This window comes from Protomyctophum bolini (genome assembly GCF_963924005.1).
Source record: "Protomyctophum bolini genome assembly, chromosome: 21".
NCBI classification, from domain to species: Eukaryota; Metazoa; Chordata; class Actinopteri; order Myctophiformes; family Myctophidae; genus Protomyctophum; species Protomyctophum bolini.
Genome location: NC_137882.1, coordinates 28,643,914 through 28,671,364, shown reverse-complemented (window position 1 = coordinate 28,671,364; position 27,451 = coordinate 28,643,914). Strand labels below are relative to the sequence as shown.

The following is a 27,451-nucleotide window of genomic DNA, read 5'->3' as shown; positions in this document are numbered from 1 at the left end:
GACCAATGGCATTGCAATGAACATCAATGATGACGTTTAGGTGAACAAAGAACAGAAAAAAAAAATTAAGTAATGAATTAAAATTAAAATGTTACTGAAAAGCATTTAGAATTTCACTTCAGCACACTCTCACCATAGCGTGTTTCCCCTTAGCTTGGAGTTTCACCGTGGTCCAATTGATGACGTTGCCCCTTTCGACGGCCCCGCCGTCGGCGAGGGCGCTGACCCTGCGCTGGCTGACCACGTGGTCCCACATGTTGACGTCGGTGATCTCTCCGGCGAAGCTCTGGTGCCAGTCGAAGTCCCCCAGGAGTTTGTCCGCGTCCTGCCCGAGAATGACCCTGCCTCTGGCCTCCAGCGTGTAGCCCTCTTGGAGTTTGGTCATCATGGACCTATAGTGTGGCAGTGGTGTAAAGTGACTAGTTACATTTATTTAAAAAGACCACTTCACCACTTTTCAACCTATCTTCATATAATTGGTCCTCACTAATGATCATGATGAAATACCACCAATTGTTTGTACTCAGTCTGTGTCTCATGGGAGGGCTGTGGGCAGTTCAGAAACCCGTCCACCAGTGACATCATCGATGGAGAATCCAAAGCTAATAGAAACTGCAGGCTTTCTCATGGGAGGGCTGTGGGCAGTTCAGAAACCCGTCCACCAGTGACATCATCGATGCGGAGAATCCAAAGCTAATAGAAACTGCAGGCTTTCTATTTCTGAAAAGTTGCGATGAGGAAATGGAAGCCATCTTTCTCACAATAATAAAAATCTAAATATCTTTTCCAAAAAATCGTGTTTAAAAAAAATCTGTCTAACGATATTATGATGTCACTGGTGGACGGATTTTTTAACTGTCCACAGCCCTATATGAGACAGCCAGGTAGAAAGGAAATTGGTGAGGACCAATTATATGAAGATAGGTTGAAAAGTGGGCCTAGTACAATTATGAGGTATTTGCACTTTACTTGAAGTATTTCCAATTTCCAGTATACGTTTACTTCCACTCCGCTATACATTTCATAGGCATTTCATAGGTACTTTTACTCCACTACATTCATTTGAAAAATGTACTTACTAGTTACTTTGTAGATTTTGATTATTATTAGATTACAAAACTTACATTAACCACTTCAGCCCTATATACTGTACATAAAAATCCTCTCTTTTGAAAATAGCTGATCTACAAGCTCATGATGTGTCACAATGAAATTAATTGTGAGCTTGTAGATCTGCTAATTTCAAAAGATTTTAATACATTTTGAAAACTTGAAATGGGACATTCTGCACAATGAGTAGCCTACTTTTACATTTGCTGCTTTAAGTACATTTTTATACCAATACTTTTGTACTTTTAGCCAAGAACGTTTTGAATTCCGGACTTTTAATTGTAACAGAGTATTTCTACATTGCAGTATTGTATGTGATTATATGTGAGTACTTTTTCCACTGTGCACTGACCTGTGTCCGTTCCAGTAGGTGTAAGTCAGGCCCGTGAGCGAGTCCCAGACGAAACACATGTGAGATAAGAGCGAAGTAATCTCAGGGAGCCTGAAGTAAGCAGCCTTGCCGCCGATATAAACTCCATATCTAGATTTGAAAAAGAGAAAATATAACGCTCGTTCAATATTTGCATTGGTTTTTGACAAAATTATATACATGCACATTACAAAGACACATACAACAAACAGGACAGAATCAACAACAAGCCAGTAAATGGTGTAAAGTACATTTACTCAAGTACATATAGGCCTAGATACAGTTGAGGTATTTTTTTTTCTTCTTTACTGGAGTATTTCCAATTTTCAGTCAATCTACTCTCTACTCTCTCTCTCTCTCTCTCTCTCTCTCTCTCTCTCTCTCTCTCTCTCTCTCTCTCTCTCTCTCTCTCTCTCTCTACTTGTCCTACTCTACTATGTCTCAGAGTTAATTGTAAATTGTCTCGGAGGGAAATATTGCACTTTTACTCCACTGCAATCATTTTAAAACTATAGTTACTACTTTGGGCTACCTCCATGAGGCGGTTCAGAGTCCCTAAATATAAGATAAACAGACTAAAGAACACTTACTGTATATGTACATCAGTCTGTGCTGCTTTTAAACCAAAATCGTTAAACCAGAGCATAATGTTCTTGTTCCTGTCTGTTTCGGTGATCTTTGTCCTGTAATATCTATCATTTTGTAATGTATTGTGTCTATTTGTTAATTGTTCGCCCCTAAACATACCTAATTAAGTGTATAGAACATGTTCCAAGTGTTCCATGTGTACACTCTCAAGAGTTTAAGGGGTCCTTAATTTGCAAATAAAACATTTGAGAACCACTAGTACTAGTGGACTCATAATGTGCCATACAGTGTCATAGTAAATCATTGTCATACATATCCTGAAGAAAACCTGGAGACTTGACATTCAGTAATTGGATCTTAAAAATAAGATCATTATAATTGTGTGTAAACGGACAGAATGAACTGATGACGAGCCCTGCTCTGTATTAGTATGTGGTTGGACGACAAACCAGTAACTGCTTTAAGGCCTATTCATATAGTCCAGATTTCGGTGAAGAGGTGACCGCCGTTTCGGTTAGTAAAAACACATGTAGAGATGTGTTATTGTGTTGTGTGAGCGGTGATCACTGCGGTGTGCCGTGGCGTCATGTTGTAGTTTTCGGTGGTCAGCCATAAGCCACTGCTTATGGCTGTCCATCGATTTCGATGATGACATTGCTCCAAGCATGGGTTATTGATGGGGGTTGCGACGCCTTGCGACGTTGTCATTGCATGCAGCTATGTAGGCCAATGTGGGTGGGTGGGGGGGGGGGGGTTGGGTTGAGGGGGAGAAAGAGCCTGCACAGTGAGTTGATTTGAGTGGTGGTATAGGGGTGCGCAGTCCCTACACCCACACTGTTTTATCTTGGCCCCATACAACGTCCCCCAGTGGCATGATGACTCATGACAACCGTCTCCCATGTGGGCTTGCAAAGGACTGCCAGTGCACCAGTCTCTTGGTGGCTGCCTAATGCCGGTCTTCGCCACAGACTTTTCATTAGGGGTTTTCTCCCGTAGCCTATAACCAGAGGTTAACCAGTATGCACTGGTCAATCGGATGGTGGTAGCCAGACTGAGCTATCCACCTCAGGCTGTTTAGCCTGAGGTTGCAAAGCCACAGTTACCGTGGACGGGGGTGCAGTACTTAGTTTATACAGTTTTTGGTTTAGACTAGTCATTGGTTAGACCAGTCATTAGTCCTACCACTACAACCTATCTCAAACCCTCACCCTAAACCTAACCTCCCACGGGGCAGCACACCGAAACCTAACCTTAACCCATGTCTAACCAATGACTATAGTCTAAACTAAGTAGCCTATGCACCCCGGGGACTGCCACGAGGAGGCACAGCATGTACCGATCTTGGTGATGGATTACGTATTGGCGAGGAAAGACTGACGCATTCTGCTTTCCATGGCTTGGTTCTTGGTTAGCTAGCCAGCGGCAGTTCCTGGAAGCGAGAGGCAGCAACCTTTTAAAAACTACACCGCGGGGATATATAAGCGATCACCAAAAACTGGAGTATGTATGAGCCTTAAGGCCACCGCTGCCCTTACCTCCCACTCTTCATACGCCAGATGGCGAGCTCGTCGCGTTTCTTGGTGCGGTACTCAAAGAGGATGGTGTCCTTGAGGGGCAGAGCTGAGCCCAGCCGCATGCACAGGGTGAAGGCCTTCAGGGCCATGGTCTGCTGCGGGAACACTTCCACATAGCTGTAGTAGTTCTGCTTGGGGATGATCACCGACCTGCCCCCTGCGTGGAAATGACGCAGCATAAAGTAAGACATTTTAGCGGAAATTATAGCCCAAAACGTCCGGAGCGTGGATTCATAGAAAAAAGGGTTTTAACACTCCGCTTAAACAAGAAAGTGAATGACACGCACATACGAAAGAGGCCGGGCGGGGCTAAGCGAGGCGTTGCCTATAGCAACCGGGATTAGGTGTACGGTGATGCTCGTTTGAAGCACGTGTAGAGAGCTATTTCAACCAATCAGATTGCTTCCTTGGAACTATCTGTTGTATAATATGGCTTCAGCTAGGGATTCATAACTTCTTGCTTTAGCTGCAGTCAATGAATGAACGGGGGCGCACGCACGCACACACACACACACACACACACGTGAACATGATGGAACATAATGGAATACTCTACCTGAGACGGAGTGAAGAGAGAGGCTGCTGAGGAACAGAACGGTCAGAAGAAGTTTCATTTTGTCTTGACAAACCTATAAGAGAGAACAAACACTCAGTCTACACAGCATTATAATATAAAGAACAATCCTCTGTATGGCTGCAACCAGACTTTCACGTCAAGAAAGCCACTCTTCCGGGGTTTTAAACAGCTGGTTGATGCATTTTCACGCTATAGGAAGCTGAGCAGCTTCAACTTGTAGCGTGGGCAAAGTGTTTCCGGGTTTCTCCTCATAATGGGAGTGGGGTGTATTGAACTTGAAGCTGCTTGGCGCGAATGTCTGGTTATACACACCCGACGTCTGTCCAGGGAAAAACAGGCTTCCATGCAGAGAGCAGTGGTGGAAAAAAGTACTCGCATTTTTCACTGAAGTAAAATCAATCAATACTGTGGTGTGGAAATACTCTGTTACAAGTAAAAGTCTGGCATTCAAAATGTTCTCGACTGAAAGTACCAGTCGAAGTATTGGCTTCAATGCCATGCCAATACTTTTGAAAATAGCAGATCTACAAGCTCCCAATGTACCGTGCTGTGACACATTGTGTCACAGCTCACATTGTGAGCTTGTAGACTGGCTATTTTCAAATGGCCGAAATGTATAGGCTATAGGCCTGAAGTGGGTAATAATCATATTCCAAATCTACAGGTGTAAACTAACGTTTACAAATAATTATTTGCCACTAAGATGTTGTAGGAAAAGTGTTTGAATTACTCAAGTTAAATTACAAATAACTCAAAATTGTACTTAAGTACAGTACTTACTTTTCCCCCCTTCATTGTATTGTATTGTTTTCCCGGTTGCTTACATTGTGCTTACAATATAATGGGCAACAGCTTCAATAAAACATTTCCCCACTATTTTAGCATGTTTAAACACATAGGGCTGTATTTTGCGTGTCTTAAGTACCAGGTCTTATTATTACTTAACTTAAGACCTGGAGGTGTGGTCAATGCTCTTTGGCCACTCAGAATAGCCAAATGGCATTGATGACGCCTCCAGGTCTTAAGTTAAGTAATAAGACCTGGTAAGACACGCAGAATACAGCCCTATAGTCTCTGTGGTAAATGCACAGTACTGAACACTCATGTGATGAAATAAAGCTGTTTATACCAACCTTAACACGGCTCAATGTCTATGGAGCTGGAAAAGCAGTCAGTCTTGTGTGCAGATCGAGACCAAAAAGCCACCTTCTTTTTAATACCATCAAAACTCGCCTTCTGCTTTACGTCGAGGCTTCTTGCTCAAATAAGCTCAAAACAAGCATAGTCAGAATGCAAATGCACAAACTAGATGACTAAACAAACACAGTAGTGGGCGAAAAGTACTACATATTTCTAACCTATTGTAAAAGTATCAAATACTGCGTGTACTAGAAATACTCTGTTACAAGTAATAGGGGGTCCTTGACATGAAAAAGGTTGAATACCACTGACATAGAAACATAGGTTTTTCAGAAAACTTTTAGGATTTACAAGACATTTCTTTAAGAATCGTCCTCAGGTCAAAATATACTTAAAGTACAACAGTAGAATTACTCATTATGCAGAATAACGCCCCATGTCAAGTTTACTTGAGGTCTTGGAAATGCAACACGTTGCTGACAGCTATAGGGGTCCCTCAGGACCGCAAGAATAAACAACATACTGACGGGGGTCCCTAAGGGGCCTCAAGCATAAACAACATCGTGAACAATCAACCATCATGGCAAAGTTGCAATTAGTTTCCTCACAAAATAGAATTCTTTTTTTTTAAATTATTATTATTCAGTCGTACAATTTGTCACACGTGACAGTGAAATTTGTCCTCCACATTTGACCCATCTCCTGGAGCAGTGAGCCGCTCGGGAATCATTTGAGTCGTTGATTTAACCCCCCATGCAATCCAACCCAATTAATTAACCCATTGATGCTGAGTGCCAAGCAGGGAGGCATTGGGTCCCATTGTTACAGTATTTGGTATGACCCGGCCGGGCATCGAACCCGACCTCCCAGTTTCAGGGTGGACACTCTAACGGTATTGGTTAGTATTGTTTTGTTTTATTTTTTTTATAGTATTGGTTATGCCATGTATGTGTACAAAGAAACCCGATTATTATTTTAGGAAAGGTACCGGCAAACATGCTTTTATGCAAAGTACAGAGCACATTACTATACTTAAGTACAGAAAAGCTTATTTTGTTTTCAGTGGATTTAAGTAAACATTATTTGTGTCACACCAACGAAATTGTTGAGGATAACTAGCGAACATCATCAAATTTAGATATTTTTAAATGTACTGTATTCGTCTTTCAATATAACTCAGTATATGAGCACCTGTGAAAATAAAGGATGAAGGCAATTCAAATATCGTTGTAAAATAAACATTGTTTAAATAGAGCTATATGCACAGCACACGCTATAGGCAGTTTCTTAAATACATCAAAGATGAAAATGAGCACTTGTGCTCAGCTACTACCCTGGGTAAATAAAGGATAAAAAAGAAAAAGCCCCAAAGAGTGTTGCCTTCGAATATTTTCTAGTTTTTAGTTTGAATCTCTAATCTTCTCTATACATGGCCTTCCCAAAGACCAGAAAAGGCAATCAATGTTGATGCCACATTTTGTAAGAATTACTTCTCATTCTTTTGTACTATTACTAGTACTAGTACTAGTACTTTTTATTCAAAATAAGTATGTATAAACAATTACAAGAAAGGGAAATTCAAATTACAGAAAATTACGTCTACAGTGCTGTCATTATAAGAGGATTATTATTTATAGTTTATAGTTATGGCACTCAACACTAGCAGCACCTGCCATGAAAATGAAAAGTTGAAAGTTGTTACAAACTTGTTGAGTCGACACAAAACGCAAGTGACACAAAACATTGTCAGCTCTAGCACGTCATACAAATAAAAAAAAGAATGGTCTTATATCCTCACTACAATTTTGGAGCCCTTGTCCAAAGAGGCAATGTTATATATATATTTTTTTAAACTAGACAACTGTAGAATATTGAACAAGTAAACAAAAACAAAATAATGTATTCTCCCCACACAGGTTGTGGTAGACTTTGACTGCATTTGAAAAAAATAAAAAAAATCAACATATTTTTCTTGCAGAAAACACTGTCATGTGTCAACTCAGATGACCTTCTTGAAAATAAAAGTATGTATTACCGCTAAACTAATACTTTCCAATTCATGAATGCTTGCAGACAGTATGTCTTCAGATGCAACTCATTTGCCACAAACTGAAACTAAGTGTTTTTTCCCACTGTATGAAGTCTCATGTGTCTTTTTAGATCACCGTTTTGACTGCAGCCTTTGCCACAGACTGTACAAGTAAACGGTTTTTCCCCTGTATGAGTCCTCATATGTCTTATTAGATGTTGCTTTCGACTGAAGCATTTGCCACAAACGTTACAAGTAAAGGGCTTCTCACCTGTATGAGTTTGCATGTGTTCTTTTAAACTACCACTCCGACTCAGGCCTTTTCCACACACTATACAAATGAAGGGTTTTTCTCCTGTATGAGTTTGCATGTGTTCTTTTAGAGTACAACTCTGATAAAGGCCTTTGCCACACACTGTCCAAGTAAAGTTTTTTTCTCCTGTATGAATTATCATGTGTGCTTTTAGACGAAGCTTTGAAATAAAGCCTTTTCCACACACTGTACAAGTAAAGGGTCTTTCCATAGAATGGGTCCTCAGGTGTTCTTTTAGAGAACTGCTCTGACCAAAGCCTTTGCCACACACTGTACAAATGAAGGGTTTTTCCCCTGTATGAATTATCATGTGTTCTTTTAGTCCATCCTTTAGACTACAGCCTTTGCCACATACAGTACAAGTAAAGAGCTTTATAACTGTGTGCCTCACCATGTGTCTTTTTAGAATGTGCCTATGTCCAAAGCCTTTGAGACAAAATTTACAAATAAAGGGCTTTTCATTTGTATGACTCCTCATGTGTCTTTTTAGATCTGACGTTGAACTAAAGCCTTTCCCACACAATGTACAGGTAAAAGGTCTTTCCCCTGTATGAGTTAATTTGTGTTCTTTTAATGCATTACTCTGACAAAAGCCTTTGCCACAAACTGTACAAATAAAGGGTTTTTCCCCTGTATGAGTCCTCATGTGCAATTTTAGACCACCCTTTAGCCTAAAGCCTTTGCCACACACTGCACAGGTAAAGGGTTTTTCCTCTATATGAATCTTCATGTGCATTTTTAGACCACCCTTTAGACTAAAGCCTCTGCTACACACTGTACATGTAAATGGAAAAATGGACCCTGTATGAATCATTGTGTGTCTATTCAGATCAGACTTTAGAGTAAATGTTTTGCCACAATATGAACACATACAGCCTTTCGTCCTTGTGTGACTGCTCGTGGAGGTAGCTTTCAGGTCTTGAGACATCCTGTCGTCTCCTTCCACATTTTGTGTCTTGTCTTTAAGTCTTGAGTTTAAGTCATTACTGTCTTCAGCGTCAGATTCAGAACAGTCTGATTTCGGTGAGTTTAAAGCTGACTGACCCTCCCTGGTCTCCGCCCAGTCATCACTGTCTTCAGCATCAGATTGAGAACAGAGTGAAGAGCGTAGCTGGTCATAACTAGTTGGCTCTGATGGAAACCAGCCTACTATATAAGCTTGTTTTTTCATGTGTTTAGTTGAGGTGCTGGCTACAGGCTCCGTCTCTCTGTTTTTATCATCACCTTCACGTTTCTCTTCAGTGTCAGATTCAGAACAGTGTGCAGAGAGTAGCAGGTCATCATGAGTTGGTTGTGATGTTCCACAGTCCTCTACATCAGCTTGTGTTTTTATGTATCCAGTTGAGGTGCCGGCTACAGGCTCTGACTCTCTGTTGTCATCACCATGTACACTCTTTACTTCTAGTAATGTCAATGTTGAACCATCAGCCTCCTCTGGTCTCTCTTTAATCTGTGGAGGTTGTGGTTCCTCCTGGACCAGACTGGAGCTCCTCTCCTGCTGTTCAGCAGGAACCTCCTCTGTTGAGGCGAAGAAGTCTAAGGGGGGTAAAATTACATGAGTGGAAAGAAAGCTGAGATTATTTTTAATTGACATTTTCTGTCTCTCTTTCTTCCAGTCGGTTGACATAGACTTATCGGTCGAGTCATTTAAAACACAACAGCTCCAGCAAAGTGGTGGATGGAGATCTGGAGCTCCTCTCCTGATGTTCATCAGGAACCTCCTCTGTACACACAGCGAGGACATTTAGGGGAAAGGGATTAAATGAGAGAAAAGCACTGAATATTATTTGAATGTTATATCTGTCCAAGTTGTTTGTGTTCCACTCCGCTAGGTGGAATGACAAAAGGAATATCAAAGCAAAGGGAGGAATTCAACAAGCCATTGTTCTTTTCCTGGTTTTTCAATCCTCTTAGCAGACATTGTATTGAACAGTGCTTTCCTCAAACTGTGTTTAAAATTCAATCAATCAATCAATCAATCAATCACACATACATACATGTGTGGGGGGTGGAATTATTGCTTGATCTAACACAGATCAAACAACCATTGAGGCACTCCATCTTCAGGTGAAACAATTAGGAATGTATTGTTTTTTTTAACAATATTCACACATGTATAATAATACTAATATTTTCTCACCTGTCTTCTTCTTTCGTTTGGACCTTTTCTCTATTTCTTTTTCATTATTCTTTTTTTCACCAATTCCTCCACCTAAGTATACGTTCACCAAAACAAAAGACAAAAACTTGATGTGAACTTGAAATAAGAACTAGTCCACTTGAGTGTAAAATGAAGGGTCCATTTGGTTCCATTTTACACTCTCAAGAGTTAAAATATTGTTAAACATCTGCATTAGGCCTACTTCGTTTACAAGAAGTCTACACAATTAGATAATGTAGACAAATTGTTATTTTGATCAATGTTTGCCAGTTAACTCTCCTATGATACCAACATCAATACAGCATGGACAAAAACGATAAAGTTTTGGATCTGAGAGGCTAAATGTCATCAAAATGGTGGTCCCGTGGCTGAAATGCAGAATAATGAATGGACCTTGATATGAAAAGAGTTGAAAACCACTGTTATAGATGGGTATTGGGTAAGCAAAATATCATGGGTGCCAACATTGGCACAGGAAGGGTGATCACTGGCACACTGACTGGCATAAGTGTGACAGAGAGGTTTTTTCTTAAAAGGGGAGTCTGGGAGTCTACTGATCATTACATCCTGGTGTGAAAGAAAATATGCTATGTATAGCCTATGGACAATCAAAATCAGTTGGACATATTACATTTTGATGTGGTGCCATAATTAAACTTAATTAGTTGATATGGCACACTGACTATCAGGAAAATGAAGGTTGCCGACCTCTGGTTGAACCCTTGGGGGCCCACGGGCCACACTTTGAGAAAAACTGGTCTAGCAGTGTTTTATTTATGTATTTATTGATGTATTTTTGTATGTATTTATAGCCCGACACTCAGTCTGAATTTTCATTTCGTTTTACTTTTCACTTTCACTAGCGATTCAGGGCTGGAGCCAGGCTATTTATGCATTTAACTTTTTGTAGCCAATGACCATAGAGCAAGTCAAATACTGTAGCTCAAGACATTCAAAATATTCCCTGAAAACAGTGGTTTTCAAAGTGGGTTCCGGGGACCCCCAGGGTCCCTTGAGGAGGTTTCAGGTAGTGATGCACCGAATATTCGGCCGCAGAAAATATTCGGCAGAAAATGGTTAAAAATGCATTTTCGGCCTATTCGGTTTCGGCCCAAATAGGCAGAAAATATATCACCGAATAGTGTATGCAATTAATGCATTCAAAAGAGCTGAATAAATGTTTTATGGATCCATAATAGTGATTATTATTTAAGTTAAGTTTAGCCATAACCATAACATAACATTTGTAGAATCAAACTAAGGTTAATAAGTGAGGATACTAAAACAGCGATATTCAGTTACGGTACACTTCATACCAATGATACTGTGCGGGTGTAGGTATGTTAAGTGATAACCACTTTCAACATGGGATTATAGGCAAAAGCTTTCTAAATCTTTCAAATTTTCCAAACATCTACAAGCTTGTAGGTCAACATATTTTTGCTATTTGTTGTAGCCTACAACAAAGTATATAGTGCTTAAGTGGCATTCTGGACTAGACCTGTCCGGCTGGAAACATTGTGGTTGCAAGGACAGCATTTCTGACCTTTCAGATACAGGACTGTGTCACAGTCATTACCAGGTAATTGAGAGATTATTTATTCTGTACTTAAACATACTATTTTAACTAGTGATGCACCGAATATTCGGCCGCAGAAAATGTTCGGCAGAAAATGGCAATTCGGTTTCGGCACGAATAGGCAGAAAATATATCACCGAATAGTTCAAAAGGGCTGAATAAATGTTTTATGGACCCATAATAGTGATTATTATTTAAGTTAAGTTTTGCCATAACCATTTATTTTGCCATAAATCAGGTATAGCTTTAAGGTACGGCCATGACAGCAATGGTAGGAAAAAAAGATGTATAATATTAATCATATTCGGGTATTCGGTTTTCGGCCAACTGTTTCCTATTATTCGGTATTCAGTTTTCGGCCAAGAATGTCCCTTTCGGTGCATCCCTAGTTTCAGGGGGTCCCCAGCTAAATCAATATAGCCTCAAAATATGTCTAACAGCTGTAGACCTATAGCCTATACTTTAAAAATAGCTCCACAAGCTCAATGTGACATGTCCTGAGCTTGTAGAGCTATATATATATATATATATATAATTTATTAATCTTGTGGGGGGGGGGGGTCACTCCGTTGTCAGCATTTTCAAATGAGGGTCCGTGGCCAAATACACATAGTGACATAGTGAAATGAAGAACATGTTTGAGAAATTAAGCATGGCTTAAACTTAAACACACGCGCACCCATCCCCATACCACCACCAACACACACACACACACACACACACACACACCTACTGTACCTGCAGCAGTGTGTAGTAGTGACTCCATCTCTCTCTGAAAAAGGCCACACATGAACTGTGCGCCGGCACTGAGGCGCTCCAACACAAACACTCTGACCCGACGAACATCACCGCTTGTGTGTTTCTCCAAAACACACAATATCTGCTCTCCCACCGACGTCATGTGTCCGTTTATCTCCAGCCGTACAGACTCCATTTGACAAGTGTTACCTCCTCTATGAGACATTTTAACTTCTTTATGAGACCGTTTTTGTTTAGGAGAAACCTCGACAACAGGAACAACACAACCTTCTTCTTCCTGGTCGTGTCAAGCAGCGCAAGTTGCGCAACACCGGATCCAGGGCACTGTTGCCTTAATGCATTTCGCTCCCTGGTGGAGGAGGTGTGTAACTGTCTAGCGCTGATATAAATGGTGCATTTATATAGCGACTTTATCCAAGGTGCTTTTGCATAGATTGTGCATTACATTCACACACACACACACACACACACTAACACACACACACACACACACACACACACACACATACACACACACACACACACACACACACACAGTCTTAGGCATACCATATTCTGAATTACCAAAAAGAGGACACATGCGCGTGTGCATGTCGTGCGCGTTTGAATTAATCCTAAATTTGATCAAATATGCTCTATATTAGTTATGTATTTATTTAAAGCAGTGGCTCACAAAGGTGTGATCCAGGGACCCTCATGGTTCCTTGAGGGGGCTGATCTACATCCACACGTGAGCTTGTAAATCGGCTAGTTGAACTATTCAAAAATGTTTTTGTTTCAAAATAGGGCCTTAAATATCTTCAGATGGGGTATCGTGGACGTCAGCAAGGGAATGCTGTCACAAGGGCTTCCTAACGCCAAGTAAAATGGCTTCACATCTGACATCTGAGGAAGAAACCATAAATACAAAGTTAATACACCATTGCACATAAAAAGTACTGTCACCTCATAGACACATGAAAAACTGGAAAAATACAAAAACATTGGGCACTTTCTGTACACTTTTTTGAAAAGTAAACACATTTAGTATAATCATAGTAGCTGATGATTTGGGGTGGGGGGGGGGGTCATGGCACTCTTTGTATGTCAACTACGAGATAGATTTATATCAATTATGAAAGTTTCACCAAAAATCTACTTTTATCACTGGCCCGGTTGCTAGGAAACGCCTTGCCTACCCCCAGCACCAGGATATGTCTGCGCACACCCCATAGGGTCCCATTGATTAAAAATAGGATCTTCTTTGGCTGTTATCTCAGAAAAATGTGGCGCTGTCTGCGGTGATGATGATCCATCCGAGGTTCGGATGTGATTTGTGATTTTATCACAAATTGCACCCGACATGTTAGCGAAAATAATCCGTTCCATACAACCGGGAAACCGGAAATGAAGGTTCCCTGGCAAGGCTTACCTATCCTTTCTTATGCCACCGTGGATAGGTAAGCCCTGGCAGACAAAGAATGAATGAATATAATCTTCACAAATATGGACAAGCTCAAATTCTACCAGTAACCTAAGAGTTGCAGGTAAAAAAATGATAAAAAACAAGCGATATTCCATCATATTTAGATTCAACTTTATTGTCAAAGTGTACATTTGTACTTGTACATTTGTACAAGTTCCATCAGTTTACATAAAGGATTAAAGAATATAGAAAGAAATAAATTAACAGGTAAACCAAGTCAGTCAAAACATCAGCACGTTTAATTGTATGAATTCACATGACTTAAGAAATACTTTCCAAGAGTTATTCCTCTGCTTTAGTATAGATGACTTCTGACTTGTCAATGTCATCCTGGATTAGTGAATGAGCATATATTTTTCATGTCTCCACTCAGATGGCTTCTCAAACTGAAACTAAGGGCTCTATCGTTTGCCATACCGTACCCGCCAGCATTAACCACAATCCGTGAATTACGCATTTAGGCGCTTCCACATGGGACTATCCGTGTCCCATTGTGTTTATATAATTGTCTATTCAAAGAAGTTATTTGATTTATGCCGTTCATTGTGAGCGATTCCATTCGCTCATTCAGTTTCATCCATCCATTGTGCAACAACTATTTAATGGATTACAATATAAAATTCCCCACAATCATCAGTAACACGTAAATGATACTTGTGTCAAACAAATGTGGTTCCATTTAAAGGCAATTAAAGGCTAGATCTTAAGGAAGCAACAGGTGTCACATTTCCAATGTTATTTCACCTCAGTTCAGTGCAAGTCTCTTTAATTAATCAGATTTTCCGAACTTTCCTTTTCGCTTGATACCATTTCAGAGACAATACAATCACAATCTATATACGAAACGAAAACTGGAACTTTATAGATTACGCTATTATAGAGTTATGGCTAAATTAAATGAGGAGTGTTCTTGGCTGTTATGTATCCATATTGTTCTGTGTGCGGTGGATTAAAAAAAAAAAACTAAACGACACAGGTGGTGGCAGCACAAAGTCCCTGCATTATTGCACGTGATATTTTGTTGGTCAAGGAGTGGATGATAGCTAGAGGAGCAACTGGACACACACAACTGTATCAAATTTACTTCAAGGCAGTGACGTGTCGCTCTTCCATGGGCCATAGTGTAAGGCAAGATATCACTGGGCATAATGAGCAATGGATTGCACAGTGTTCTCTTAAAGGCAATGGCATGTGGCACGGTGATTGGTTTCATTGTAACACCCAAACCACATCAATGGATAGATAATGTAACTGGTAGCGGAGGTGTTTTAGGGATTTAGACTGTGGCACAAGATAGCATTTTTTACGGGGGAACGCTTCTTGCGCAATGCTAAATCCCCAAATTATGGATTTAGTGCCTCTGACGCAAGATAGGGCCTTTATTTTCGTCCATGCTAAACCCCTTCTCCCTAAATTACTTTGGCATGGACAAAAATAGAGGCCTATGCGTTTCCTCCCCCTTTATGAGTTCTCATGTGTCTTTTTAGATCACCTTTTTGACTACAGCCTTTGCCACAAACTGTACACGTATAGGGCTTTTCCCCTGTATGAGTCCTCATGTGTATCATTAAAGTGGCCTTTCGAATAAAGCCTTTGCCACAAAGACTACAGTTAACAGACTTTTCACCTGTATGACTCATCATGTGTCTTTTTGCATCGTCTGTTCGACTAAAGGCTTTGCCACAAACTGTACAAGTAAAGGGCTTTTCACCTGTATGAGTCCTCATGTGCTTTTTTAGAAAAGACGTTGAACTAGAGCGTCTGCCACAAACCATACATGTAAAGGGCCTTTCCCCTGTATGAGTTCTCATGTGTGTTTTTAAAGTACTACTCTGTCTAAAGGATTTGCCACAAACTGTACAAATACAAGGTTTTTCCCCTGTATGAGTTCTCATGTGTACGTTTATATTTTGACTGGACCTAAAGACTTTGCCACACACTGTACACATAAACGTTTTTTCCCCTGTATCAGTCATGTGTGTCTTTCGGTCACGCTTACGACTACTGCTCTTTCCACAGATGTTTTTTGAGTGTCTTTTGAGATGATACATTTGAATAAAGCCTTTACCACACATTGTACATGTAAATGGTTTTTCCCCTGTATGAATCATGATGTGTCTCTTCAGACATGTCTTTTCATTAAACATTTTGCCACAATATGAACAAAGCAAGCTTTTCTTCTCTGTGGAACTACATGTGGAGGTTGTCATCAGGTCTTCACAGGGCTTCCCCCCTGTATGAATCATCATGTGTCTTTTTAGATGATACATCCGATTAAAGCCTTTGCCACACACTGTACATTTACATGTTTTTTCCCCTCTATGAATAGTTTTATGTATCTTCAGGCATCTTTTTTCATTAAATGTTTTGCCACAATATGAACAAAGGAAGCTTTTTTTCTCTGGGGAACTCGCCGTGGAGGTTGTTTTCATGTCTTCACAGGGCTTTCCCTCTTTATGAATCATCCTGTGTCTTTTTAGGTGATACATTCGAATAAAGCGTTTGCCACACACTGTACATTTACAGGTTTTTTTCCCCGTATGAGTCGCTTTATGTATGTTCAGACATCTCTTTTCATTAAACGATTTGCCACAATATGAACAAAGAAAGCTTTTCTTCTCTGACGAACTCTTTGTGGACGTTATTTTCAGGTCTGTATTCTCTGTGGAACTCTTTGTGGACGTTGTTTTCAGGTCTGTGCAGGGCTTCCCCCCTGTATGAATCATCATGTGTCGTTTTAGATGATACATTCGATTAAAGCCTTTGCCACATACTGAACATGTACAGGGTTTTTCCCCTGTATGAGTCGCTTTATGTATGTTCAGACATTTCTTTTCATTAAACGTTTTGCCACAATACGAACAAGGAAAGCTTTTCTTCTCTGTGGAACTCTTTGTGGACGTTGTTTTCAGGTCTGGACAGGGCTTTATACCTGTATGAATCATCATGTGTCTTTTTAGGTGATACATTCGAATAAAGCGTTTGCCACACACTGTACATGTACAGGGTCTTTCCCCTGTATGAATCATCATGTGTCTTTTTAGATTAACCTTTAGACTAAAGCCTCTGCCACACACTGTACATTTACAGGGTTTTTCTCCTGTATGAATCATTGTCATCATGCAGGTAGAATTCGGGTCTTTGGACACATTTTGTGTCTCGTCTGAGTTTAAATCTGACTGAACTTCCCTGGTCTCCTCCCAGTCATCACTGTCTTCAGCATCAGCTTCAGAAGAGTCCTCTACATCAGCTTGTGTTTTCATACGTTCAGCTGAGTTGCTAGATAGAGGCTCCCTCTCTCCGTTTTCATCATCACCTTCACTTTTCTCTTCAGTGTCAGATTCAGAACAGTGTGCAGAGAGTAGCTCTTCATCACTAGTCGGTTGTGATCGTACCCAGCCTGCTATATAAGCTTGCGTTTTCATGTGTTCAGTTGAGGTGCTGGCTACAGGCTCCGTCTCTCTGTTTTCATCATCACCTCCACTTTTCTCTTCAGTGTCAGATTCAGAACAGTGTGAAGAGAGAGCCTGGTCATCATGAGTTGGTTGTGATGTTCCACAGTCCTCTACATCAGCTTGCGTTTTCATGTATCCGGTTGAGGTGCCGGCTACAGGCTCTGACTCTCTGTTGTCATCATCATGTACACTCTTTACTTCTAGTAATGTCAATGTTGAACCATCAGCCTCCTCTGGTCTCTCTTTAATCTGTGGAGGTTGTGGTTCCTCCTGGACAAGACTGGAGCTCCTCTCCTGCTGTTCAGCAGGAACCTCCTCTTTTGAGGCGAAGAAGTCTAAGGGGGGGGAAAATGAAATGAGAAAAAAAAGCTGAGATTATTTTATTGTCATTTTCTGTCTCTTTCTTCCAGTCGGTTGACATAGACTTATCGGTCGAGTCATTTAAAACACAACAGCTCGAACAAAGTGGTGGATGGAGATTTCACATTTTTAGTAAGAGCAATGGCTTCCATAATAGAGCACCAAGTCTGATGTCAATATCGCTAGAGGGCAGGGACGTGCACAGGGATTTGGAGGGGCAGGGTCCGAAATTTGAAAAGGGCACTTGTGGCGTGCGTACACACCACATCATTTGGGTTTTATTTAGGGGTGCTAGACACCATTTTGCGGGGGGTGGGGACACAAGGTTATACTAACTATACTTGAGTCAATCAGTACACATCTGCACTCTCAGTATTGAGCAAGATATGAACATTGATAAGATGGCAAGATCCACATAGCGCATGGCACCATGCGCGATGTGGATATGTCATTTTATGGATCATGGAACGTGGAGCTGACACGACCCCCCCCTCTCTATCTCTCTCCACCGCAACTCTCTCTCTCTCTCTCTCTCTCAGGCCGGCGCAATGTGCACAGCTATTTACTCAAGCCAGGCAGACAGACACACACACACACACACACACACACACACACCACATGCAAATGTGTTTATGTTAAATAAGCACCCACCAGGCCCCCACAGACTTAATGGAATGATATATAAAAAAATATAAAAAAAAATGTGAACGTCAACTGAGGCTCGATTAGTCGACTATTCGACTAATTGAGGTCAGCCGTAGTAAGAACACACTTTTGTTGGTTACAGACCAGGGTTTGTGTTTGCGTTTACATATATATATTTTTATTTAATATTATCCTTATGTTTAACGGTGTTGTGTTGTTCTTAAGCAACGTAACGGCAACGCACGTTGGACGGGATTGAGGGGGCCCACGACGGACGACCGTCGTTTCTTCCTCCCGTCACTGATGGGTGGAGGAAGCGACGCCCGCCCGTCGTAGGCCCCCGCAAAACTATTGGGCCCCCTACTTTTACTAGTGGAAGGAAAGATCAACTGGTGCGTAGTTTGCGTAGCGGGGCAGCGAGCGAGAGGGGCGAGAGGGGAATTATTTCAACATATAATGCTACATTTCAGTTCAGGACCGACGGTCAAAACGGCCCCTTTCATGTATTGCAGTGCACGTCCCTGCTAGAGGGCGCTAATTCCACGGTTTGTGTATTTTTTGAGGGGCGCTAGCCCCTCCTATGTCCAGCTTTGAGGGTTTGTGTAAACACAAACATTATCCTAACACAAACATTGAATGCCATTGACAATGAATGGCCAGTTTTGAGTGTGTTTTCAAACATTGAAGACAAAAGTGAGGCCGGAATGGGATGATGTATGACGATATGAGCGCCCCTCACTTTACACATTTTTTTAATTGTATTATAATATCATAGGGGGATCTTAGATCGCCTCATATAAGAACTGTGTTTGAAAAATAAACAAATCGTCCCAACCGTTTCACTCATATGGATACGAAGAATCAACTGACTGTGAGAGCGAGAAAACGCTAATGTCACTGCTGCTGAATTAGTTATTTTCGCTAGAAACAGACCAAATATCAATGAAATATGAGTGACTGACTGTCGTAAACGATACAGAGACACCTCCCCGACAATATCGTGGAGACAGTTTGTTAATTTTTTGACCACAATTATTAAATGAGATGATTTAAAGATGACCTCTTATCTCCATTTCCCTGTAAATAGAAGAGTTCATCTGACTGAGACATGAAATAGTCCCTGTTGATTCAGCTGTAGTCCCGGGAGGAATTCAATAAGCCATTGTGCTTTTCGGGGGGCTTACGTCTGTCCAACGGCCGGTTAAGACTCACCCGTTGCTTTTGCGTGCGGTTTAGGGTTAGGTTGGATTTGGGGTAGGGTTCAGTGTTGATTTCGTCGACTAAAACTAAGACAAAAAATGTTCGTCGACTACCTTTTTTCACGGACGAAAAAAATAACTAAGACTAAATATACTAGCAATTTCGTCAACAAATAAACTAGACTAAAATGTTCGGAAGGGACTAGTGCACACTTGGTTGCATGATCTGCAAATAGCAGATCTACAAGCTCACAATGCGTCGTGCTGCGACTTATTGTGAGCTTGTAGATCTGCTATTTTCAGCAAGTGTAAAATCAGTCATTTCGACAGCATCAAGGTTTTAGTTGACTAAATCAACTGTAGATTTTGTCAACTAAAATCTTGACATTTAGTCGACTAAAACTAGACTAACACTAAAACATTCCAGGTGACAAAAATGTGACTGAAACTAAATGAAAACTATTGAAGAGACTATGACTAAAACTAAAATCTAAATCTGCTGCCAAAAACAACACAGACCTTGTATTGAACAGTGGTTTTGTCAAACTGTGCTTACTCTACAAACTGTTCATGAAATTAAATCAATGACACAAATGTGCGTGGCGAGGAATTCATTGACATAATGACTAAATTGGGAGGAAAAAAGGGGCAACCTCACCAGTTTCTATTGTAAAAGCATGTCAGCAATGTAAGTACTGAATCAAAACATTCAGTACATTCACACCAACTTCTGCTAAATTACGATAACAAATGCAGGTATTTAATTCACTTTTAAAAAACAATCTATGCCAACCCCGCAAAATCTCGGGTTTCTTTTATGTAATTTAATCCAGCTTTAAAAAAATGTTTTACCTTTAAAAAAAAATCCACGGCTGGACTATGGTAGAAATAGCCTATATGATAATCCTTAGTGCACACGCGCGAGCACACGATTACTGGTTTGTATTGCTCAGAATGGGATGAAGTACCATGTTGCGAGCTTAATAAAACATTCATTCGAGCCTGGGCCGTGGCTCAGCGGTCCAGGCACCTTGGCTGGTAATCCAGTCTAGCAGTGTGCCGCGGGTTCGACTAACGATCCCGACGGCCTTTACTGCATGTCACCCCCCCTTCTCTCTCCCCATTTCCTGTCAGCCTACTGTCTGTCCCTCCATAAAAATAAATTTAAATAAAGGCGAAAGCCACAAACAAAAACATTAATTCGTGTTAAGCATAATAATAGTCTGGTCGTCGCCACAAATCCTGGAGCGAGACTGGCTTGGCAATAGTCGGCCAGATGAGGGCTCTTCTTCTTTGCTTATGTCACGCATTTCAATGGCACTGGCCTCACATTACCGCCTATGGTAACATGAGTTGGGCGTGTTATAATGAAGTAGACTCTAGAAAAGCTCGGCATGCTTTGCCCAGTTTGCCGCTACTAGCAGCCACCAAGACGAGTAGACGAAAAGAAAAGGATTACTTTCATTTGTTTTGGGCACTGGGCACGTGCGTGTACAAATGCACTGCAGTCACACTTCTGATTGGTTAGAATAGAGCACAGAACAGAAGTGTCGTAAACACTGACTGAATCAGACTCGCTCTGGTTGAATATTACTAGAATCTCAACCCGGCCTTTGGCTGGTCTCGATTCTAGTTCCATCCGTCGTTGGCTCCCTTTGCGATGTTGTCACCCTTGCAATGTTGCACTGCTAATTGTAGTGAGCAAGGAAGGTGTTATGTGAATAATGAGTGTGATTGATGCACATGAAGAATAGGGTGTAAATGCAGACGGGAAGTAGATGGAAATAAGATAGCAAGTGTTGGATATGACAGTATGTCGTATGAACATGAACAGTGAAACAGTAATGAGGAGCAAATGTTATGTTGCATCACCATACTGTACTGTACTGTACCACACGGTACTGTACTGCATCATACTGTACTGTAACATACTGTGCTGTACCATACAGTACTTGAGTACTGTGACATACTGTACTGTACTGTGCCATACTGTAGCATACTGTACTGTACTGTAGCATACTGTGCCATAGTGTACTGTGCCATACTGTACTGTAATGCACCATAATGTGCTGTGCTGTAGTGTACCATACTGTACTGAACCGTACTCTTCTGTCCCTGCTGTATATTCTGCTGTGCATGCACTGCTCTGTAGCCTGGCAGGTGTGTGTGTGTGTGTGTGTGTGTGTGTATGCGCACTGTACAGAATGTGAAGATGTTGCGGGCAGGATGAAAAGTCGTAAACCGTGTCTTGACTACTTATCAATGGTGGTGGAAAGTATGGAGGCATTTGAACGTGAATGTGCTGAGAGTAGTGGGGTCAAATGATGATTAAGTAAATAAATAATTGCGGCCGTTGCGATTCGCTAATTGAGTGTTTTCAAATCGCAATTTCGGTTTGAAAGCGATTAATCGTTCAGCCTTACCCCGGGGGCACTTTTTCTAGATAATTTAGATTTATTTTCTGATCTACAAGTTCACAACGTGTCGCCACCGCGATGCGTCGTAACTTGTAGCTTGTAGATCAGTTATTTTGGATATACGACACGGGTCGTACGACAGAGCATATCTTGAATTCCTCCCACTGCACCGGGTCGGCTTTGACAGCTCAGCTTGAGTGACGCTTGCGGAACTCGACTACGTCTCGTTCCTGACCGCATCACTGTCGTGCCGTTAATCACGGTAAAGCACACGCTCTCGTGTACTACTGCTTAATTGAGGCAGAACATCTTCAGGTGAAACAGTTAAAATTGTTGTTTTTAGCAACAATATTCACACACATGTACACACATAATACAGATACTAATGTTTTTTCTTTCTCACCCGTCTTCTTCTTTCCTTTGGACCTTCTCTTTATTTCTTTCTTCTTTTTTTCGACAATTCCTCCACCTATACGTTCACCAAAACAAAAACAGAAGAACAAACTTGTTGCGATGTAAATTTATTGATCCCAGCAAACATAAGGACTAGTCTACTTGAGAATGTAAAATGAAATCAAATGGACCCTTATGGTCGATTTGGTTCCATTTTACACTCTCAAGACTTCAATAATTGTTTAGCATCGACAGTGGCTAGCTGGCCGTCCCTACGTTCCTGCCTCTGATCTGCTCTGTCACAGCTAGCCAGTCGTGCGGGAGGCGGTACAATGGGATGTCAATAAGGAGGTCAAGGAAGGAAGGAAGAGAGAATTTCAGAGCTGCCAAAACAGTCAAACACAGATTAAAAATACTTAACGGCTTCTGCGCCAAAGGACAATTCTCAGACGTTTCCGTTGTCTCCTATAGCTCCTATATGCTTCATTTGAATTGAAATATAGAACCCCCATGAAGAATGCGCAGCATGGACGTTTCCGAAGTTATGTATGTCTGTGTACCATTTAGCCGGTGTCCGATGGCACGAGACCCTACGGGGTAAAGTCATCCAAATGTCAGAAACTTTACATACCGTTGGGTTCCGAGTGGTGCTAACTGACTGGCAGAAGTGTGAGAGTCAGAGAGGTTTTTTATTTAAAAAAAAAAATCAATAGCCTAATTCTACATTCGTTCAAACTGATAACTGTGACTGGGGAGGGAGTCTGGGAATCTAATGATCATTACATCCTGGTGTGAAAGAAAATAAAGGTTGTTATGTATAGCCTGTGAACAATCAAAATCAGTTGGAAATATTTAATTTCAATGTGGTGTCATAATTAAACTTAGTGTTGATATGGCACACTGACTATCAGGAAAATAAAAACATGTCAAAAAGGTTGCCGACACCCTTTACAGATGGTTTAACCCCTGGGGGTCCGCGGGCCACACTTTGAGAAACACTGGTCTAGCATATTTTTATTTCACATTGTGTGGCCAAGGCACAACATAGAGCAAGTCAAATATCTCAGGACATGTCAAATATTCCCTATAACAGTCGGTTTCAAAGTGTGGTACAGGGACACCCAGGGGCCCTTGAGGAGGTTCTGGGGGGTCCCCAGCTAAATCAATATAGCATCAAATCAGTTCAGAATTATTAATTTCAATAATTTGACATGGAAATGTTTGAGAAATTGAGCATGTCTTAAACAGTTGCGTGCGCAGCACGCACGCACACACGCATACCTGCAGCAGCGTGTAGCGTCTCCATCTCTCTCTGAAAAAGGCCGCACATGAACTGTGCGACCGCACTGAGGCGCTCCAACACAAACACTCTGACCCGACAAACATCACCGCTTGTGTGTTTCTCCAAAACACACAATATTTGCTCTCCCACCGACGTCATGTGTCCGTTTATCTCCAGCCGTACAGACTCCATTTGACTAGTTTTACCTCCCCTGTGAGACATTTTACCTCCTTTATGAAACATTTTAACTCCTTTTTGATACATTTTCCCTCCTTTAAGAGACATTTTAACTGCTTTTATGAGACATTTGACCTCCTCTGTTGTGAGACCGTCTTTGTTCAGGAGCAACCTCGCGTCAACAGGAAATACACGAACTTCTACTTCCTGGTCAATGTGCGTCAAGCATGCGCAACACACGGCAACACAGGATCCAGGGCATTAATGTCTTTCGACCCCTGGTGGAGGAGGTGTGTAACTGTCACTGATAGATTTAGAGAGATCAGACAATAATGTGACTGCGGAGAGAATGTGAAGAACTCATGTGGAATGTTGAAATAAAGCCATCGATAGAAACATATAGTATGTATACCTTTGCTGTCGGGTGGAAACCTTATATGTCAAAAACTGTTCCTTATATTTGAATAAGACAGTTGCCATATGAATTAAGTAGGATATTAATTTACGAAAAAACGCTAATAGTTTGAATTTGGACATAGGTTTCTGGCCGACAGCGACGATATACGACACTATGGCCAAAGATGTGAATTAATGTTAACACTTTGGTTGCTACACAATCCAGCCATTGTCCGGTGCTATGGGGTTAACATTGAAGGAAGGACCTTTTCCGGGGCCCACAGCAAAATGTTCTCTTATAGCGAGAATCACACCGCATACATCAAAAGAAAGCTCCAAGTACACTCCAATTTTAAAAAAGGTGATTTCACCATCTTCCATTCTGGAGATAGACCTTTTTGTAACACCTGCTTTTGCCTGAAAGTGATTATCTTGAACAGAAAGCAGAGTTATGGAAGGTTTAAAGTCACAGACATTGAGAGGCAGATATAAAAATGAACACAACAAATAGGCCTATCCTATACACCAATTGAAAGCCCTGAATGTGTACTTTCACGAGAAAAACACTACACATTGATTCCATCTACAGTTCGTCAGTAATTGGCTATTAGAAAGCAGCTTGCGCCCCCCCAGAGAGAACTTTAGAGAAGGCATGGACCTGAACAACTAAATATTCACAAAATAAGGCCTATGGCGACATATACCGAATGAAAGAACAGACTCTCTGCTTTCATAAGAAAGAATAATTACATTTATCCCATCGACTGTGTGTGTGTGTGTGTGTGTGTGTGTGTGTGTGTGTGTGTGTGTGTGTGTGTGTGTGTGTATCTCGCTTGTTGTCACTCCGCTCCAGTCCGTTGTTTCATGAACGGATCAACCCGGCAGTCTAGCCAAAGAGTGTGCCTCACAGCACGGGTGGAGAAAATAAAGTGCCTGGATACTATCTCTGACGGCTTGTTTATATAATGACTTATAATTTTTGGCTGTAAATATGACATGAATTTGCGGAATCTGTATTTTTGAAAAAGTGGCAAAAGTGGGCAAAAGTGGCGCCAGAAACAGAGACAGAGAGATAGTGTTGTGTAGCAACACGTGCATGAACGCGACTGTAGTAGCAGTGTTCTAACCAGGAGTTTAGTAATGTTAGGCTGCACTGGGATCAGTTGGTTAAACTATAGTGGACAACTGGACATTGAGTTGTCTTGTAGGCTACTGTACTGCACTGGGATCAGTTTGTGCAGCCTGCGGTGTGCATGTGTGTGTGCGTGCGCGTGTGTGTGTGTGTGTGTGTGTGTGTGTGTGTGTGTGTGTGTGTGTGTGTGTGTGTGTGTGTGTGTGTGTGTGTGTGTGTGTGTGTGTGTGTGGAGTTCTCTTTTTTGAGTGGTGCAACCACTCCAAGGAACAGCAATGTCCATGTTAACCTATGTGATGTTAATGTGACTATGAGTACCAGTAGGGGCGCTGTTGTGCCAGAAACAGAGAGAGAGATAGTGCTGTACTGTTGCCTGCTAATGAGAGAGAGAGAGAGAGAGAGAGAGAGAGAGAGGAGGAGGAGGAGGGAGAGAGAGGGGAGTTGCACCACTCAGTTCACACGGGTGTGATTTTTTATACCTACACCACTTAGTTTTACACATTGTTTTCAGAAGTCGCATTTTCTGACAGCTTTCTGTAGTAGATTCAGAAATGAATATGCACGTTCGACTCCGCCCCCTCCCCCAGAACCACATCTACATTTCACATTTGTTTTCGTTTGTCAATTCTGAGCCAAAAACAAGTGGGGGGGTGTGTCCTGAACCTTTAATAAGCTTTGAGCTTCGGCCTATGCCTTTTCGATCAACCTATAAGAAAGTGGATGTAATATTTAATGTAATCATTCATGTTACACTGTTGACTTGATTGAAATAAACTAAACTAAACATCTGAAACGTGCTCCTCCATTATTATTATTATTATTATTAATAATTCGTTTATACAAACCCTCAAAGCTGCACATAATAGGGGCTAGCGCCCCTCAATAATAACAATATAAATGTAATTAAAGGTGAACACACGGCTGAAAACTCTGCTGCAGCGACAACATAAACAACAATCAAGAAAAAAGAATGTCTGGCCCTACTAACCTGACAAGACAGACAGATAGCTTCAACCGGGTCCCTTGAACTTACCATGTCACTCAGTGGGGTCCCGCCAGGAGCTCCATCTGCATCCATTGTGTTGCCATCACTGTCGGAGTCGAGGAAGAGTTCATTGGCTACTTTCAGGTGAAACGCTTCGCCGCAGGTCTTTGCCAATTCGCGTCGTTTCCTAATAGCGTGGGCATGCGATGTTGTTATGCCTAATTTGCTGAGCCTTAAAAAAACTGCCTTCTTTCCACCTCCGTGGAGCAACACATTGTTCACATAATATGCAAAGGCTGATAAGCGGGGTTCCCTTCCTCTGAGAGCTATTGCAGCAGCAGCACAGGTTACAGTGGGAGACTGTTTGCTGATTCGATGAAATATGGAAAATAGGAATGGTGACATGCACTGGAGATCTGACATCAAGTTTGCTAATGAAAAAACCTTCAAATCATCTGGTGATGACCGCCACAGCATACAATTCTTGTGTGGATTGCATAGTGTCTTGCTCTCGTCCTCTATTACTTTTAGGACATTTTCCTTAACTTCTCCAAACAGTTTGTCGTGTCTGACTATCAGATGGGCTGCTGTTGTCCAATTTTCCCTGGTGATGTGTTCAACGATCCCTGCTGTGGTGTTGTCACACACTGTTGTTCTCCCCCTGATGGTAACCTGAAACACAAACAAAGGAGTTGTTAATCATAACTGTGCTGCTGCATTAAAATAAATCATGATCTGATTTAGCCCCTCTCGGAACCCTCCGTAAAGTTTGTTTACTTTACGTAAACAAACTTTATGTACAAGGGTATGTACAGACGTACAGATTGTACGTCAGAGGTTTCCGAGAGGGGCTAGATCTGATTCAACTTTATTTGCCAAATATGTGATCACATAAAAGGAACTTTACTCCATCTTATTTTGATAATGAGTCTCAAGGCACTGAGACAGAAAACTGCTACAAACCATGACAACAAAGCTGAACAGAGGCAAACAAAAATGTGTTATGCACACAAGAGGTTATAAGTCCCACTATACATTAGAATAAGATTTGGTACTAGGTACCATTTTTTAACAGCCTAGGTTTATTTGACATGGATCCTTGATGACACCATCACAAATCTAAATTTGAACAAAGCAATCCATTGAGGACTGGAGTTTAGGCTTTTTATCTGGAACCCATGCCCCAAGTCAGCATGCCCCGTTTTATCTCCCCCTCTCTCTCTGTGTAGGACTAGATAGTCTATCTAGTCCTACACAGAGAGAGGGGGGGAGATAAAATAGAGGATAGAGGATGTCTGAGAGTAATTCTATATTGTTTATACTAAGTAAAAAAAAAAGTACTTTT

The 27,451-nt window shown here is 41.3% G+C and overlaps 1 protein-coding gene and 1 long non-coding RNA gene across 3 annotated transcripts; both read right to left on the bottom strand.

Moving 5' to 3' along the window:
* Nucleotides 1-118: 118 nt before the first annotated feature.
* Nucleotides 119-12,461, bottom strand: LOC308336464 (C-reactive protein-like; the record flags this gene model as incomplete). The annotated part of the gene is made up of 5 exons (XM_080793829.1): nucleotides 12,180-12,461; nucleotides 4,199-4,271; nucleotides 3,604-3,799; nucleotides 1,463-1,591; nucleotides 119-392 (listed from the first exon to the last, which is right to left on the bottom strand). Exons 1-5 carry the CDS (start codon nucleotides 12,285-12,287, stop codon nucleotides 119-121), a joined length of 780 nt encoding a protein of 259 aa, XP_080649955.1. The 5' UTR covers nucleotides 12,288-12,461.
* A 1,430-nt stretch (nucleotides 12,462-13,891) lies between these two features.
* LOC308336604 lies at nucleotides 13,892-26,189 on the bottom strand. 2 transcript variants are annotated; one of them, XR_013966166.1, is made up of 3 exons: nucleotides 26,110-26,189; nucleotides 22,145-22,210; nucleotides 13,892-17,455 (listed from the first exon to the last, which is right to left on the bottom strand). It is a non-coding gene; the product is annotated as an uncharacterized lncRNA (long non-coding RNA). The 2 variants fall into 2 exon arrangements; XR_013966167.1 differs by lacking the exon at nucleotides 26,110-26,189 and adding an exon at nucleotides 23,416-23,690.
* Nucleotides 26,190-27,451: the final 1,262 nt, after the last annotated feature.